The sequence below is a fragment of the Poecilia formosa genome, unplaced genomic scaffold (assembly GCF_000485575.1).
Source record: "Poecilia formosa unplaced genomic scaffold, Poecilia_formosa-5.1.2 Scaffold221, whole genome shotgun sequence".
In the NCBI taxonomy this organism is placed as follows: Eukaryota; Metazoa; Chordata; class Actinopteri; order Cyprinodontiformes; family Poeciliidae; genus Poecilia; species Poecilia formosa.
Window position 1 is genome coordinate 516,156 of NW_006800160.1, and position 13,056 is coordinate 529,211.

General features: G+C 39.7%; 1 protein-coding gene across 3 annotated transcripts in view; it reads left to right on the forward strand.

Annotated features, from left to right (window-relative positions):
• The window catches only part of aff2 (AF4/FMR2 family, member 2), a 167,044-nt gene that overhangs the window by 108,009 nt on the left and 45,979 nt on the right, over positions 1 to 13,056 (forward strand). For 2 of the 3 annotated variants that reach the window (XM_016679803.1, XM_016679804.1), the window contains exons 5-7: positions 3,014 to 3,058; positions 9,884 to 9,970; positions 11,449 to 11,485. In XM_016679803.1, the coding sequence (XP_016535289.1) occupies positions 3,014 to 3,058; positions 9,884 to 9,970; positions 11,449 to 11,485 (169 nt within the window). The remainder of the gene's footprint in view (positions 1 to 3,013; positions 3,059 to 9,883; positions 9,971 to 11,448; positions 11,486 to 13,056) is intronic. The other variant, XM_016679805.1, reaches the window with a different exon arrangement.

Genomic DNA, 13,056 nt, shown 5'->3' on the forward strand with positions numbered 1-13,056 from the left:
AAAAGAAAAAAAAATGTAATGAACATGTTTTGTATAACCTGTCCAAGGACATGCAGTAGGTCACCTGTGAGGAATATTAATGCTGCTGTAAGGCGCTCTCACAACTTAACCTTTAAACAGTCTGTTGTTAACTTGTACGGTTCCTGCTCTCAGACGTTGTTTGTCTTCATTTATTTCCGAGGATGCAGTCGTGTTTTTATGATCAGACGGGCTCTGTAGACGTGGCCGCCATGTTTACACAGATTAACAGCCTGCAGCCAGTGAGCTGGTTAATCAGACCACTTACACAGACTCCCTCTCTGCCTCCCAATCAAACCCCAGGCTGGCCCTCTGCTTGTCAAGCTAAAAGTGTCCTGTGGTTTACATGACACGGGCCAAACCGCAGTCATTTCTAAATCTGAATAACTGAAATGCTCCTTTTTTTTTCTTTTTTTTTTTTTTTTTGAACACACGTCCTTATTGCTTCACTAACCCTGGTGTTTAGCATTTAAAGACCTAATTGCAGTGAGCACAATCCATCCGTCGCATCAGACGGACTGAGCTGTGGTCGTGAATTTACGGCAGCGCAGTGAGGGGGCCGGACGGCTTTACATGAACACGCAGGAATTTATGAACGCCTCGACCTCGGCTGAACTGCTCAGGGTGGAGCAGCTCGAAGTTGCCTTTGGCTGAGCTTTTGGATTTCTCCACATGTTGAAGTGATAAACAAGCGTAATAAAAATTAAAAAAAACAACTCCTCTTGGAATTTGAAGACTATTTATGGCATGTGTGTTTTTATAAACCGCTTCAGATAAAAAAACACAGCAAGAAAACGTCAATAAACAGAGCAGTGGCTGTATAACATTGAAACCAGTTGCATAATTTTAATAGTACCCCTACAAAACCCCAAAGAAAGGGAACTTCTTGTTTTCAGCTTGACATTTCAATGGTTTTCAGGTGGTCTCTGCGTGCATAAACGGACCTCACCGGCTCAGAAGATTGGAAGCTGCGTCCACATGTTGCTTTGTTCACGCTCTGGCCACCTTTCAGTGGTTTTATGGGGGAACTGGGTGGAAAATCTACATAGGAAACACAGGAGTTTACCGCTACGTTTGGAACATCTCTGGAAAACTTCAGATCTGCAGAATATAACTGGAAACAGCAACGACAGCTGAATTATGAAGGCTCTACCTTTCAATTGGTAGAGCCTTTCATGGCTTTACCAATGGTCAATGAATGGTGAAGCATTGACCATATAATTACGCAAACTGGGATTATGGAAAAAAATTCACTCAATGAAAAGACGTCAATTAAAAAAAAATCATGTTTTTCAATAAAATGTTGGTATTGAAATTGGTTTATTTTGCAAAACTGCAATGGAGACACTATTTTTGCATTGAAAAAAGTGTCTCCATTGCCTGATCAAAAACAGGATGTTAGTAATGGCGGAAAAGACGAAGAAGACGACAGGAAGTGGTTGGAGAATAATGACGTGGCATGTTTTTAACGACTTATCGCGTAAACATATGTATTCACGCGTGATTTCGATTGCGTTTCTTATTTAATGTAAAAGCCACGATTGTGAAACTGTGCGGAATGCAGACTTAAGTTTTGTGGACGTTTGTAATGGAAACACAGCTACTCAGAAATAGATATGAAGGCTCCACCTTCCCGCTGAAAAAAGTAGCAGTACGAAAATAATCTAGCTTTACAGAAACACGTCATTTTTGAAGAAACTCACATTTGTTTGATAAAACGGTTTTGTGCTAGAATGAGGCGGTTTTTCAGCCACATTTAAATAGATGTATTTCAAAAAAGCATCACACGAGTCAGGTGACCAACAACTGGATGTGAAACGTGGTATTTTTTCCTAGGCACGGACAATCTGGTTCAGGTTGACGTCAACAACCTGAAACATGTAGCCAATGGTGCAATGGAAGAGCTTAGATCAAAATAAATTATTGGTTGACCCAGAATGGCCAAGTCAAAGTTCAGACGTAAATCCAGTCGAGAATCTCTGCGGTTCAATCTGACTGAGCGCTAGCTATTTCAACTTTTTCAAAAAAGTTCAGTGGCTAATTGTGCAAAGTTGGTAGAAAAATACACCAAGAGTCTTTCAGATATAATTGTAATGAACGCAACTCTAAGAATATTTGAAAACCACATGCACTAGTAGGCCTGTCACCGTAACAAATTCTTCTGGATGAATTGTCCCAGAAATTATTTTGACGAACAATAATATTGTTTTTTTAAAAACAATTTTGAAGTAGTATAATAGTAATGGTATAAATAATGCAAGAACACATGATCAAAGATCAATAAAATTTAAATTCCTACAAACATTTATCAATGGAATATCCAAAATAGATATACAAAACAATAGAAACAACAAATAAAATGATTTATGAAGTCTCTGTAAACAAAATTGTCATTTAAAAAAAAAAAAAGAGGCTAGTTGAGACCAAAAGAATGAAACAGTTTGTCATCCAGTCTTTGTTAAAATTAAACAAAATAGAGAAACAATCACGCCAATGGAAATTATTGAGCTCATTCTTATTTATCATGTAATTGATTACTTGTTGTGACAAGTGTACGCTCTGCTTTTTGCCATATAAAATCTCTAAAAACATTTCAGTTTGTGGCCGTTGTGTAAAAAATGAAAAAGTCCCAGGAGTTTGACTGCTTTTGTTTTAGGCACCGTATGGATCAGTTATGGACTCTAAGTGGCGTTAATGTGTGAAGTTTTTAGTTTTACTTTGAGGTTGACTAGACTTTAAAACGGCTTCTGAACCCTGAAAACGGCACAAACCCGTTACGTTTTCCACAGTCAGCCCCCCACGCTTTACATGAGACATGACTCACTAAACCTGGAACGTTCAGACGTTTGGTCAAACCTGAACCTGATGTGTTGTGAACGGACCTGCCTTCTCGCCGAGTTGCTGCACTTTTTCTCCTTTTGATCGTTCTGTTTTCAATGCAAAACTGCTATTACCATTTGTTAAAGTCAGGCTTTCTGTCTTTGTTTTCCTCCAGGTCAGTCTGCCAAACGACTCCAGCTGCGTTGAAGAGATTTTGCGGGTATGTTTCCTGGACACACACACACACACGCACGCACACACACACTCTCTCTCTCTCCTATACGCACAGGGTAATTGCGCTGATTATCAGCTGTTTTCTGTTTGCTCTGAAAGACTTTGGTTCTTCTCCAGAGAATTTGATCGTAGGAAGAAATGACAGAATGAAGCGAGAGAATGAGAAACAGAAGGGCTGGAACACAAAGGATGGGAAAAGGAAAAAGAGATACTTTGGCTCAGGTCCATGATTATAGTTTTTTTTTTGTTTGTTTTCTGTTAGATGATGTCAGGCAGAAATCTTTTCCATCATTTTTCCTCCATCCGTGTTTAGCAGAATTTCTCCAAACAACTCGTTTTTTGTTGTTCTTTTTCCCACAGTTTTCCCCCTCCTGTCTTTCTGTTCTGCTCTGAATGATGTCAAAACAGATGTTTTCCCCGACAATCTTCCCTCCTCTGTCAGCAGCCCCGTCGACGAGGACGCAATCGGACGGCTCAGTTAGCTCCTAAGCGCATTCCCTCCTCTTCCTGTCTGTCTCCCTCCGCTTCTCCCTCCCTGCCTCTGTCGTTCGCCGCCCTCTCCCTTTCACAAATCAATATGCCGGTCAACAGGCTTTGTGACAGACTATCTGCTGTGAGCCGCATGAAAGGCCTCTGTCAATAATATCGGTGCGCCACTGAATCCGGCCTGTGATGTTTAGTCGTGTCAAGTGGAAAGATCAGGGCGTTCAGAATGTGAGGCGGGGTGAATCGGCCCGCTCCCGCTCCTGCTCCTTCCAGTCAGCTGTCAGGGAAACGTGGCAGATTCACATGCGGGGCAGCGGAGTCTAACGGTGAGGCGGTAAAGAGATGTAAAGCAAAACATGGCGCAGCGTTTGCTGCACCGACTGCCAGAACCGATGGCTTTGTCAGTCTGTTAAAGTGACGGTTCTGTTCTGCGTAAACAAAAGCCCCAGTGGTCGTGGTGGATTTGTGTGTCGTGCTGTCATGACTCCTCATATTGAGCTGCGTGTGCTGTGGCTGAACACACTGTTCTCAGAGCATCGACTGTTTGCGTTTGCTAAGAGACTACTGTGGCCCAGAAGGGTCAACGGGATGCAAACGCCACAACGCAACAACAGAAAACCGCAAGGCAACAGCAAAAGTCACAACACGCAACTTCAAATGTTACAACGCAGCAATAAAAAGCCACAAGGCAACAGCAAAAAGGCACATTACAACAACAGAGGTTATCATAGTTTATCGGCGCAAACAATGCAACAACAAATGATACAACATAACAATAAGAAGACGTGAAGCAACAGGAAAGAGACACAACGCAACAGCAGAAGGTGTGAAAGCAACAGCAACAAGTCGCAACGCAACATGAAAGGGACAACACAACTACAGAGGACACAAGGCAACGACAAGAAGTCACAACGCAACAGCAAATGCCACATAGCAACAGCAGGAAGTTATAAAGCAAGAGTAAAAAAAAACATTTTTCAGTTTTGTTAACCTTTCTGCTACAGTAAGAAACAAACCACTGAACTATTTAGTTTGAGTCCTGAATATTTAGGTTTTTTTGAAAGATCGACCTAAAAACAACTAAATAAGTTGCTGGCAGGACCTCAAGCTGCATAAGGAAAATGACATCATAATTAAAAAATCACTGCAAAAGAGGCAAAAACCAAATGACCAGAGAGAGGAGTCGAGTGTTTTGGTCTGAACTGTCAGAAGTCAACACGAGGAAATGTCAACTGTCCGTCTGTCGTCTTCCTTTCTTATGTCGGATCTGGTCACAGAGTAACAGGTCCAAAAGAGAAATCCCTCTCCACCTCATTATCGGACATCCTGAGGCTTTCCAACAGTCAGAGCCATAAATACTCTCTCCAACTACTTCTGGGTGTTCTTCTGCAGGGTTTCTTTCCAGTGGGACGTGCCCGGAAAATCTCTAAATGGAGTTATCCAGGAGGCATTTGATCAGCTGTCCAAACCGCCCCGACTTAATTATTTCAGCATGATGCCTCAGGCTGCGTCCAGCCGCCATACGTACCCAGCTAATTCCAGCTGCTTGCAGTCAGGATCCAGCTCTTTCAGCCACGGTCCACATTTAACGGCCACAGGTGAGGGTCAGAGCATAAACGGGTCGGGAAAATGAGAACTTTAACGGCCCATCTCTTTCCTCGCCGCCCGCAGCAGCGCCTCATTTTAGCAGTTAAGGACTCTCTAAATCCGTCCGTCTGTCTCTCGCCACTGCTTCATTTTCACCATCAATTTTAAACAAGACGGTAATCCCAACTCCTCTACTCGAGGCAGGATTTGACCTTTGACTGAAGGCTACTTCACACTTGGCAACGAAGCGCTTGAGTTCACACTGGAGGTCGTGGCCTTGAGACCCCAACAGAACGGAGCTGCGCCGTATATCAAAACGCAATCAGCAGCACAAGACCGATGTTTCAAATGTCACAAAAGGAGTGCTTGAACGCAACATTTTTCTAAGCTACCAGGCTGGACGTTTCCTGCGTTCATGCTGCAGTACAATTGGCCATTTGCATCTTCTTTTGCTGAACTTGATGCCAACACCTGATACAGATTTTAATGGGCATCGTGAAAATGGAAGAGAAAGCGAATAGTGACAATATAGGCATTGGTTATGATATTCAAAAACAAAATCACAGCAGTCCTTAGCTGCCAGTTTGTATGTGTCGCTGTGTCTTTCATACATCAGCAACAGTTATGATTTGTATTTTTTTTAAAAAGACCCCAAAAAAACCACAAATGTTGTAAAAAAAAAATAAAATCTTAATTTATGTCGCCTAGAACAAAAAATGGCATCTAAACTGTTTTTTTTAGGTTGACAGAAATGGGCTTAGTGATTGATTTGGTGATAATGATGTGATTTATCTTTAAACAGACGTGGGCAGTGTTAAACAAAGTTTACTTGAGTTCTACTGTTAATGCAGGCGTGCTTGTTGCTTTAAAGATTCGATTAATATTTTACCAGACCAGAGTGTTTTGCTATGAACATTTTTTTTCCACATAGAAAAGTAGTGATTTCCTTTATTTTTTTCTTACCGTCAGTTTTCCGTATACAATAGCGTTGAATGAAAGCAGTTCAAAAGCTTCTTTATTCCATAATTAAAGTGTAACATTCAAACGCCCGATCTTTCTGTGCGTTCCCAGAGACAGGCGCTGTGAAACTGAAAGAAGTGCTGAAGTGTTGCCTCCACTAATACTTTGACATTGTAGTCACACACTTTGGATGGAACTGTTATTAATATGATAAATTAGATCAGTATAAAACCTCATAAACCCCGCGCTTCAACAAGCCGGCCTGTCTGAGTCCTTTTGAAAGTGATTTTTAATGACCGTTCATCGCGTCCTTGTGAGGTTTTAGTTGACTTTTGGCGAAAAGTAATCACAGCGTACACTCAGACATTAAAGCAACTCGTTCAGCTGGAGTCAGATTAGTAGCAGCGAGTTGCATATGTGCAACTTTTGTCTATATTTTGTATAAGTGTTTATTGTATAGGACTTACACTCAGCAATGCTTTCTGGAATCCACCATTAACAAAAAAACATAGAAATCTTAGACCATAGAAATCTTTCAAATATATGTCAGATGACAAATTTAGCATACACATAATTGATTACAGTTCATACAAAACGTTGATAAATTTAAAAAATATCCAATAATTTACCATTTCAATTATTCACATATCTTCATGTTTCTGTCTTGTTTCATGTTCTGGTTCAACATAAGCAGCAGTATCAGGTGTTTACAATGCAAATGCATATTTGAAAGGCATGTTAACACGTATCACATTGGAACCACAAGCTTGAATATTTTAGATTGAAATCGTACATGTGAAAACCAGTCTACCAGTTTCCAAGCATCCGAGCTTCTCCTCCACTTGGCTCCTTCAGACTAGCCAGCAACAATTAGCAAACACCTGGTGAAACTGCACATTTCGTTAAAGGAGCTACTTCTCAGTGAAACGCTGGTAAAAAACAACAACAAAAAAACAAAAACATTAAGGGGTTAATAGAGGAGCCATGTTGTGATGACTTCCTGAGTTTCAGAAAGAGCAGGAACTTCTTAAAGAGACAGCGACCCAATTTTCAAAGAGTTAAATTACGGCTTGAAAATTATATTTGATGTAAATATAATTTTTTTATGTTACAACTGAAGGTAACGTAGTTACTTGATTGTGCTGTAAAATAGCATTATGTGGCTGGAGAGCACATAAAACCGCCCCTTTAATTTGTTAAAATGATGAGCTCATTTATTTTGGCCGCATGGAATCACAAGAGCATTTGTAGTGTTGTAATGTTAGAACTTTGCAAAATGTTCTAACATTACAACACAACACAGCACAAACGCATTTTTAACATGGGAGAATAAATAAGCACCTTCTGTGATTAAACATTGTAGGTGATATTTGGCAAACAGATAACAGCCTGAATGTTACGCTCCCTCAGTCATGTACTGCTTTCAACATGACATTTACACACTGTCTCTCTCTCTCTCACACACACACACACGCAAATATGTTCAGGCGAAATCAGGGGTGCTGTCTGTCAAAGCGCAGGAAGTCTTCAAGGAAGGACAAAATGATGTCAGAAAGTGGGGCTGTTGCTTAGCAACCCGCCGTATTTCGTCAGGGTAGCGTAACAATTCTGTAAAGAGGGGAAAACACACCCAACACATCTGCCGATGCATTCTGGAGGACCTTCAGAAATGTTGAGCTGTTTCATGCTCTGAGCTACATACACACACGCGCGTGCGCACACATACACACACACGCATCTTCCTCACACATATGAACACATGCGTCATCGGATGAATATGACTCATGTCCTCCAAAGGGGAGAATCAATGTATGATGGGAAATCAGTCTTTTTGGCCCAGTGACCTGCTGTAAGGAAGTTGAGTATGAACAGATTGACTGCCAGAGAGAAAAGGAAAAAAAAAAAAAAGTGACCCTTGTTTTGTGGGAGGGGCTCGGACTGCCATCCAATAGGAAGACGGTTCCGGGTTCAGATCCCAGACAGAACCTTTCTCTGTAGAGCTTTATGTTCTACTGGTGCGTCGGTGGTTTTTCACTAGGTACTCTGAATTCCTCCACAACAAAATCATGTGTTTTAGACTAGATAAATGTGATATTTTTAACTGTCTGAGTGAATATTAGTCAATATTTCTGTGTTAGCCTTTTGATAGACTGACAACCAATAACCTCCAGCAGGTTTGCATAAAGGGATGATGTAAACTGATGGTCAAATTGTCCTGAATTATGACATAGCAACACACTTGACAACCAATCACATCTGTGTGTGTGTTTATTTAAATTAACATTTTACCAATTTAATTTTACTCCTTGATGTGTGACTACAAACATCAATGTATGTTTTTCCAGTACAAATATGGAATATTGCCAAAATGTTGGCAACATCCTGCTTGATTAGGTCTGGACCATATAATGTATCACGGTACATGTTTCATATCAGTCAATATCAATAATTATTGATTTCATTTTTGTTTTAAATATCTGAAATATTACCAAAATGGTACTTGTTTTATCCGCAGTTTTCACTCCACTGCGTTGTTTTCATTTTTAACCAGTTATGAGGCACAATGGCAAAAGCTGAAACTGCTGCTGCGCAAGTTTACTCATCAGGTTGTTGCTAGGCAACCAGAGTTAGGTTAGAGTTAGTTGATGCCACCAACCTTTCTTAGCTAGCCGTGAGAGGTTGAGCGACTAAAGCCTTTCGTCCGCCTACATCTCCCAGAATGCTGCGCGGTTCTGGATCGGACTTCAGTGATTAATCTATATATTTAATATTCAATATTCTACCAGATGTATTATCTATTGATATAGATCACTTGTCCATTGCAACATGTACTGATGTTGATTTATTGTCCAGTCCTACCGCTAATGTCAAAAAGAAACACAGTTTTCCAATTCTAGTGTTTCTGTTAAACAGGAAATGGAATTAAAATCACATGAATAAGCCTGTTCATTCAGTGAGTCATTAAAACTCATAAAAAGTGTTTTTTTTTTCCAAACTTGGAACAAAAGGTGAATGAATGCTCTCTCTACCACGTAATCATGCCACTACTTGCTGTTTGTCTTTATTAAAGACATTAAAGTCTGTGCTTTGTCAAAATCTGACCAAGTTTAAGAGGTACGAATTCTTTTACGAAACACGGTTCAGTAGAAATAACTGAAAAGCTGCAGCTTCTGTGCTGCGTTGTTGTCATGCAGCCAGACGGAGTCAGCCTTTTATTTTTTTGTAATTTAACAACTCTGCACTTAGCCGACTCTCGGTACACCGATCCCCGTGTGTATCACAACCCTCCCTGTGCAACCCAGCATTTATTCTATAAGCAATAATGAGGGTCCGCTCTGAAAGGGGGGGGAGAGGCGGGGCAGCGCGCAACCTTGATTGAACGCTGACTCCACTCCTCTGCTCCAAAGAGGCTGCTCAAGCAGTCCTCCTGCCGATGTTTTTGCTAAAGTTTAGCCGTGATCATTGCTCTTCAGACGCACGCAGAGCAGGACCAGATTTATTTCCTTCATTTGTCTGAATGTAAGAACCAAAAAAAAAACAACAACAACAAACGCCTACGTTCTGCCACTTCTCAGTAATTGTTAATGGTGACGTAATAAAAGATGTGTGTGTGTGTGTGTGTGTGTGTGTGTGTGTGTGTGTGTGTGTGTGTGTGTGTGTGNAACCAAAAAAAAAAAAAAACGCCTACGTTCTGCCGCTTCTCAGTAATCGTTAATGGTGACGTAATAAAAGATATGTGTGTGTGTGTGTGTGTGTGTGTGCGTGTGTGCGCGCTTAGGAGATGACCCATTCATGGCCTCCTCCGCTCACAGCCATACACACGCCCGGGAAAGCCGACCAGACCAAGTTCCCCATCCCAAACAAGGTGAGCACACACTTTGCAAGCGTAAGAAAAATTCCCTTTCTTCAAGTATGTTAAGGTTTTTTTTTAGTGCAAACATCTTAGCACACTTGAAGTAAGACCAAAACTAACGTACAAATAACTTTTCAGAAAGATATAGGAGCTTGTTTTAAGTAAATAATTCCTTTCTATTGATGAAAAGTGGCAGATTGTTAGAACAGCCAGACTCAGAAATAGTTGTCTCCCACTTATTGCTCAACAATCCCACCACCAAGATTGTCTGAGACGGCTTGAAAATACTAAGTTAAATATATTTAATAATGCAGTATTATTTGTACGTTATGTAACTATAGGTAAAGTTGTGTTTTAGTGTGTGCTCCGGTGGCCAAGTGATGACATTTCATTGTGCAATGACAATATTAATAAGTCTAAGTCTGTAAAACTTGAAAAATGTCTTGTTACATGTGAAATAATCTGCCATTGGAACTGGTATATTTTCATCATTATTAACGAATTATTGACTTGACACTTGAAAAGTTACTTTATTTTCTTATTTCAAGATGTTTGTACTAGAAAATCGACCAAAAATACTTGCTGAGAGTTTGTGTTTTGTGCAGTGTGTAGCTATAGGTGTTAATGGACTCTTTTAAGTAATTTACAATTGTTCCAGTTGTAAAAAAAAAAAAAAAAGTCAAAACCAGGATTAATTTTCCTACTTTAAGCTCGGTTGTAAAGCAGCAGTTTATTGTCGCTTTTCATTCTGATTTAGCTTCAACTTACTCGCGCTTTCAAGCACAAAGAGCTGCGGTGGAAGAATGATTTGATCGAAATGCATGCCGCGGTCAAGGGTAAAGAAGGAAAACGTGAAAAGAAACAGAGCGAGCTGATAACACTGACGATCTTAGAGGAGACAGCAGAAAAAACGAACAATGAAACTAAGAAAAAAATGAGAATTCTCCGTAGACGTTTCTCATTTTGCACTCAGAGCAGCACAAAAAGTAAAGTCGCTTAACACTGGATACAGATTGATCTATGTGAGCCACCCAGCATGATGCTCTTAGATAGCAGAAAAGGTGAAAACCCTCCTTCAGCGTAAAGGCTAACATGGTGTCTTATTTTCTTTTCTTGCACAAAAGGTTTAGTTTTGCTGTCTTTTGCATCACAAAAAAAGAAACATTTTTGGCCTCCAATCACAACTTATATGCCAGTGACACGTCACCATGGTGACCCTACCGTGAGCACTCACGTTAAAAAAGAAAAAGAAAAAAATAGTTTCAACTAGCTCAACAAATACAGTAGTCCCATTTTTTTATTGTTGTCGTTAGAAATGGATGTCACTCTGAAATCCAAAAGTGAAAAAGAGTTTTGTGCTTTTGCCTGATTAAACAGTAAGGCACCCGTTTGGCAAATTCCATTTAAAAAAAACGTAAATATAACAAAACTCATTCATTAAACTCATTTTTTCTGTTTTTTTTTCTCTCCTCTCTCTCCCGTTTGGCCAGGAGACCCAGCATGTGACCTCAGCCTACAACACCCAGAGTAAGTCTATCAGACTGTAAACACAGCAGCTGAAGTTACGACTGACGTTGTGGTTTCTATGACGATAACGACATTCAGCATATATGTAAGGAAGCGGTTTGGACTGATGATCACTAAAAGTTTGATAGAGTGTTTATGCGATTGATGTGAAAGTTACATACGTGTGAACTTATATCATAAAGTGCCATGTTTTATCTTTAGGTTTTTCTGTGTATTATGCAAAACAGAAACAATATTTTTGTAAAAGCTGACAAAGGGTTTCATGGTTCACAATCTAAATATGTAAATATTTCACAGTGGGATCAGTTGAGATTGTTATGTAACAAATACAGATTCATAAAAAAAAATGGAGGAGTTTGATGTGAAGGAACATGAGTGACCTGAACCAGACCTTCTCACCCAACATCAGGAGTTTATGCTTTCATTTAGAGGAAAATCCTCCATTTTATGTCTGGTTATGTAAATTGCGCCACCTGAGTGAAGTTGCCTCCCACCTTCTCCATCCTCCATCATACTGAACAAAATTAGTGTCAAACGTTTGTGCAGCAAAAATCTTTTGTTTGTGCTGCTGTCATTTTAAAGATATTGATAAATGTCCCCAGAGGTCATCAAAGGTCAACCAGCCAGTCCACATTTTCAAAACCAAGCAAAATTGTCAATGTCAATCAACTGTGATACTAAAAAGGTTTAGCCGCACAAATATAGCAAAATTAATTCACATCAGTTTTGTTCTTTGTCGATATGAGCAGATAGGACAGGTTGACCTCTGATGACCTCTGGAAACTTTTTATTTAAAGTCTTAAAAATTATATCGGCACAAGTGCAAAAGCGGCACAAAATAAGTTGCATCATATTTTGTCTGATTTTCCAAATCTGGACTGGCTGATTGACCTTTGATGACCTCTGGAAACATTTATTAATATCTTTAAAATTATAGCGGCTCAAATGAAATCTTAGCTACACAAACGCAGCAAAATGTATTTATATCAATTTTGTTTGACTGTTAATGTGGGAGGATGGGAAGTCTGGTTGACCTTTGATAACCTCTGGAAACTTTTTTATGTACGTATTAAAAAGTAGATCGGCACAAACAAATTTTTCCTGCACAAAAGTAGCACAAGTCGATTGACACCGTATTTCACTTGATTTTGTAAATGTGAGCTGACTGGTTGATCTTAACAATGATGGTAACAAATCTCAGTGTCTTTAAAAGGATAGTGGCACAAACAAAAAATTTTGCTGCACAAACAGCAAAATTAATTTAAATAATTTCTTATTTTTTATTTTGTCAGTGTAGCACTGGGAAAGGCAGGTTGACCTCTGGTGACCTCTGATCTTTTTTTTTCTTAGAAATTCTAGCACCACAAACAAAAGCGTTTTGCAGCACAAAAGTAGCACAAATTGATTGACACCATGTTTCTTTGAATTTTTTTTGTAAACATGGTCTGGCTGGTTGACCTCTCATGACCTCTGGAAACATTTATTAATGCCTTTAAAATGATAGCAACACAAACCAAAATTTTTGCAACACAAACGTTTGACAACCAAATTCAAAGTCCAGTGCTGCTGGC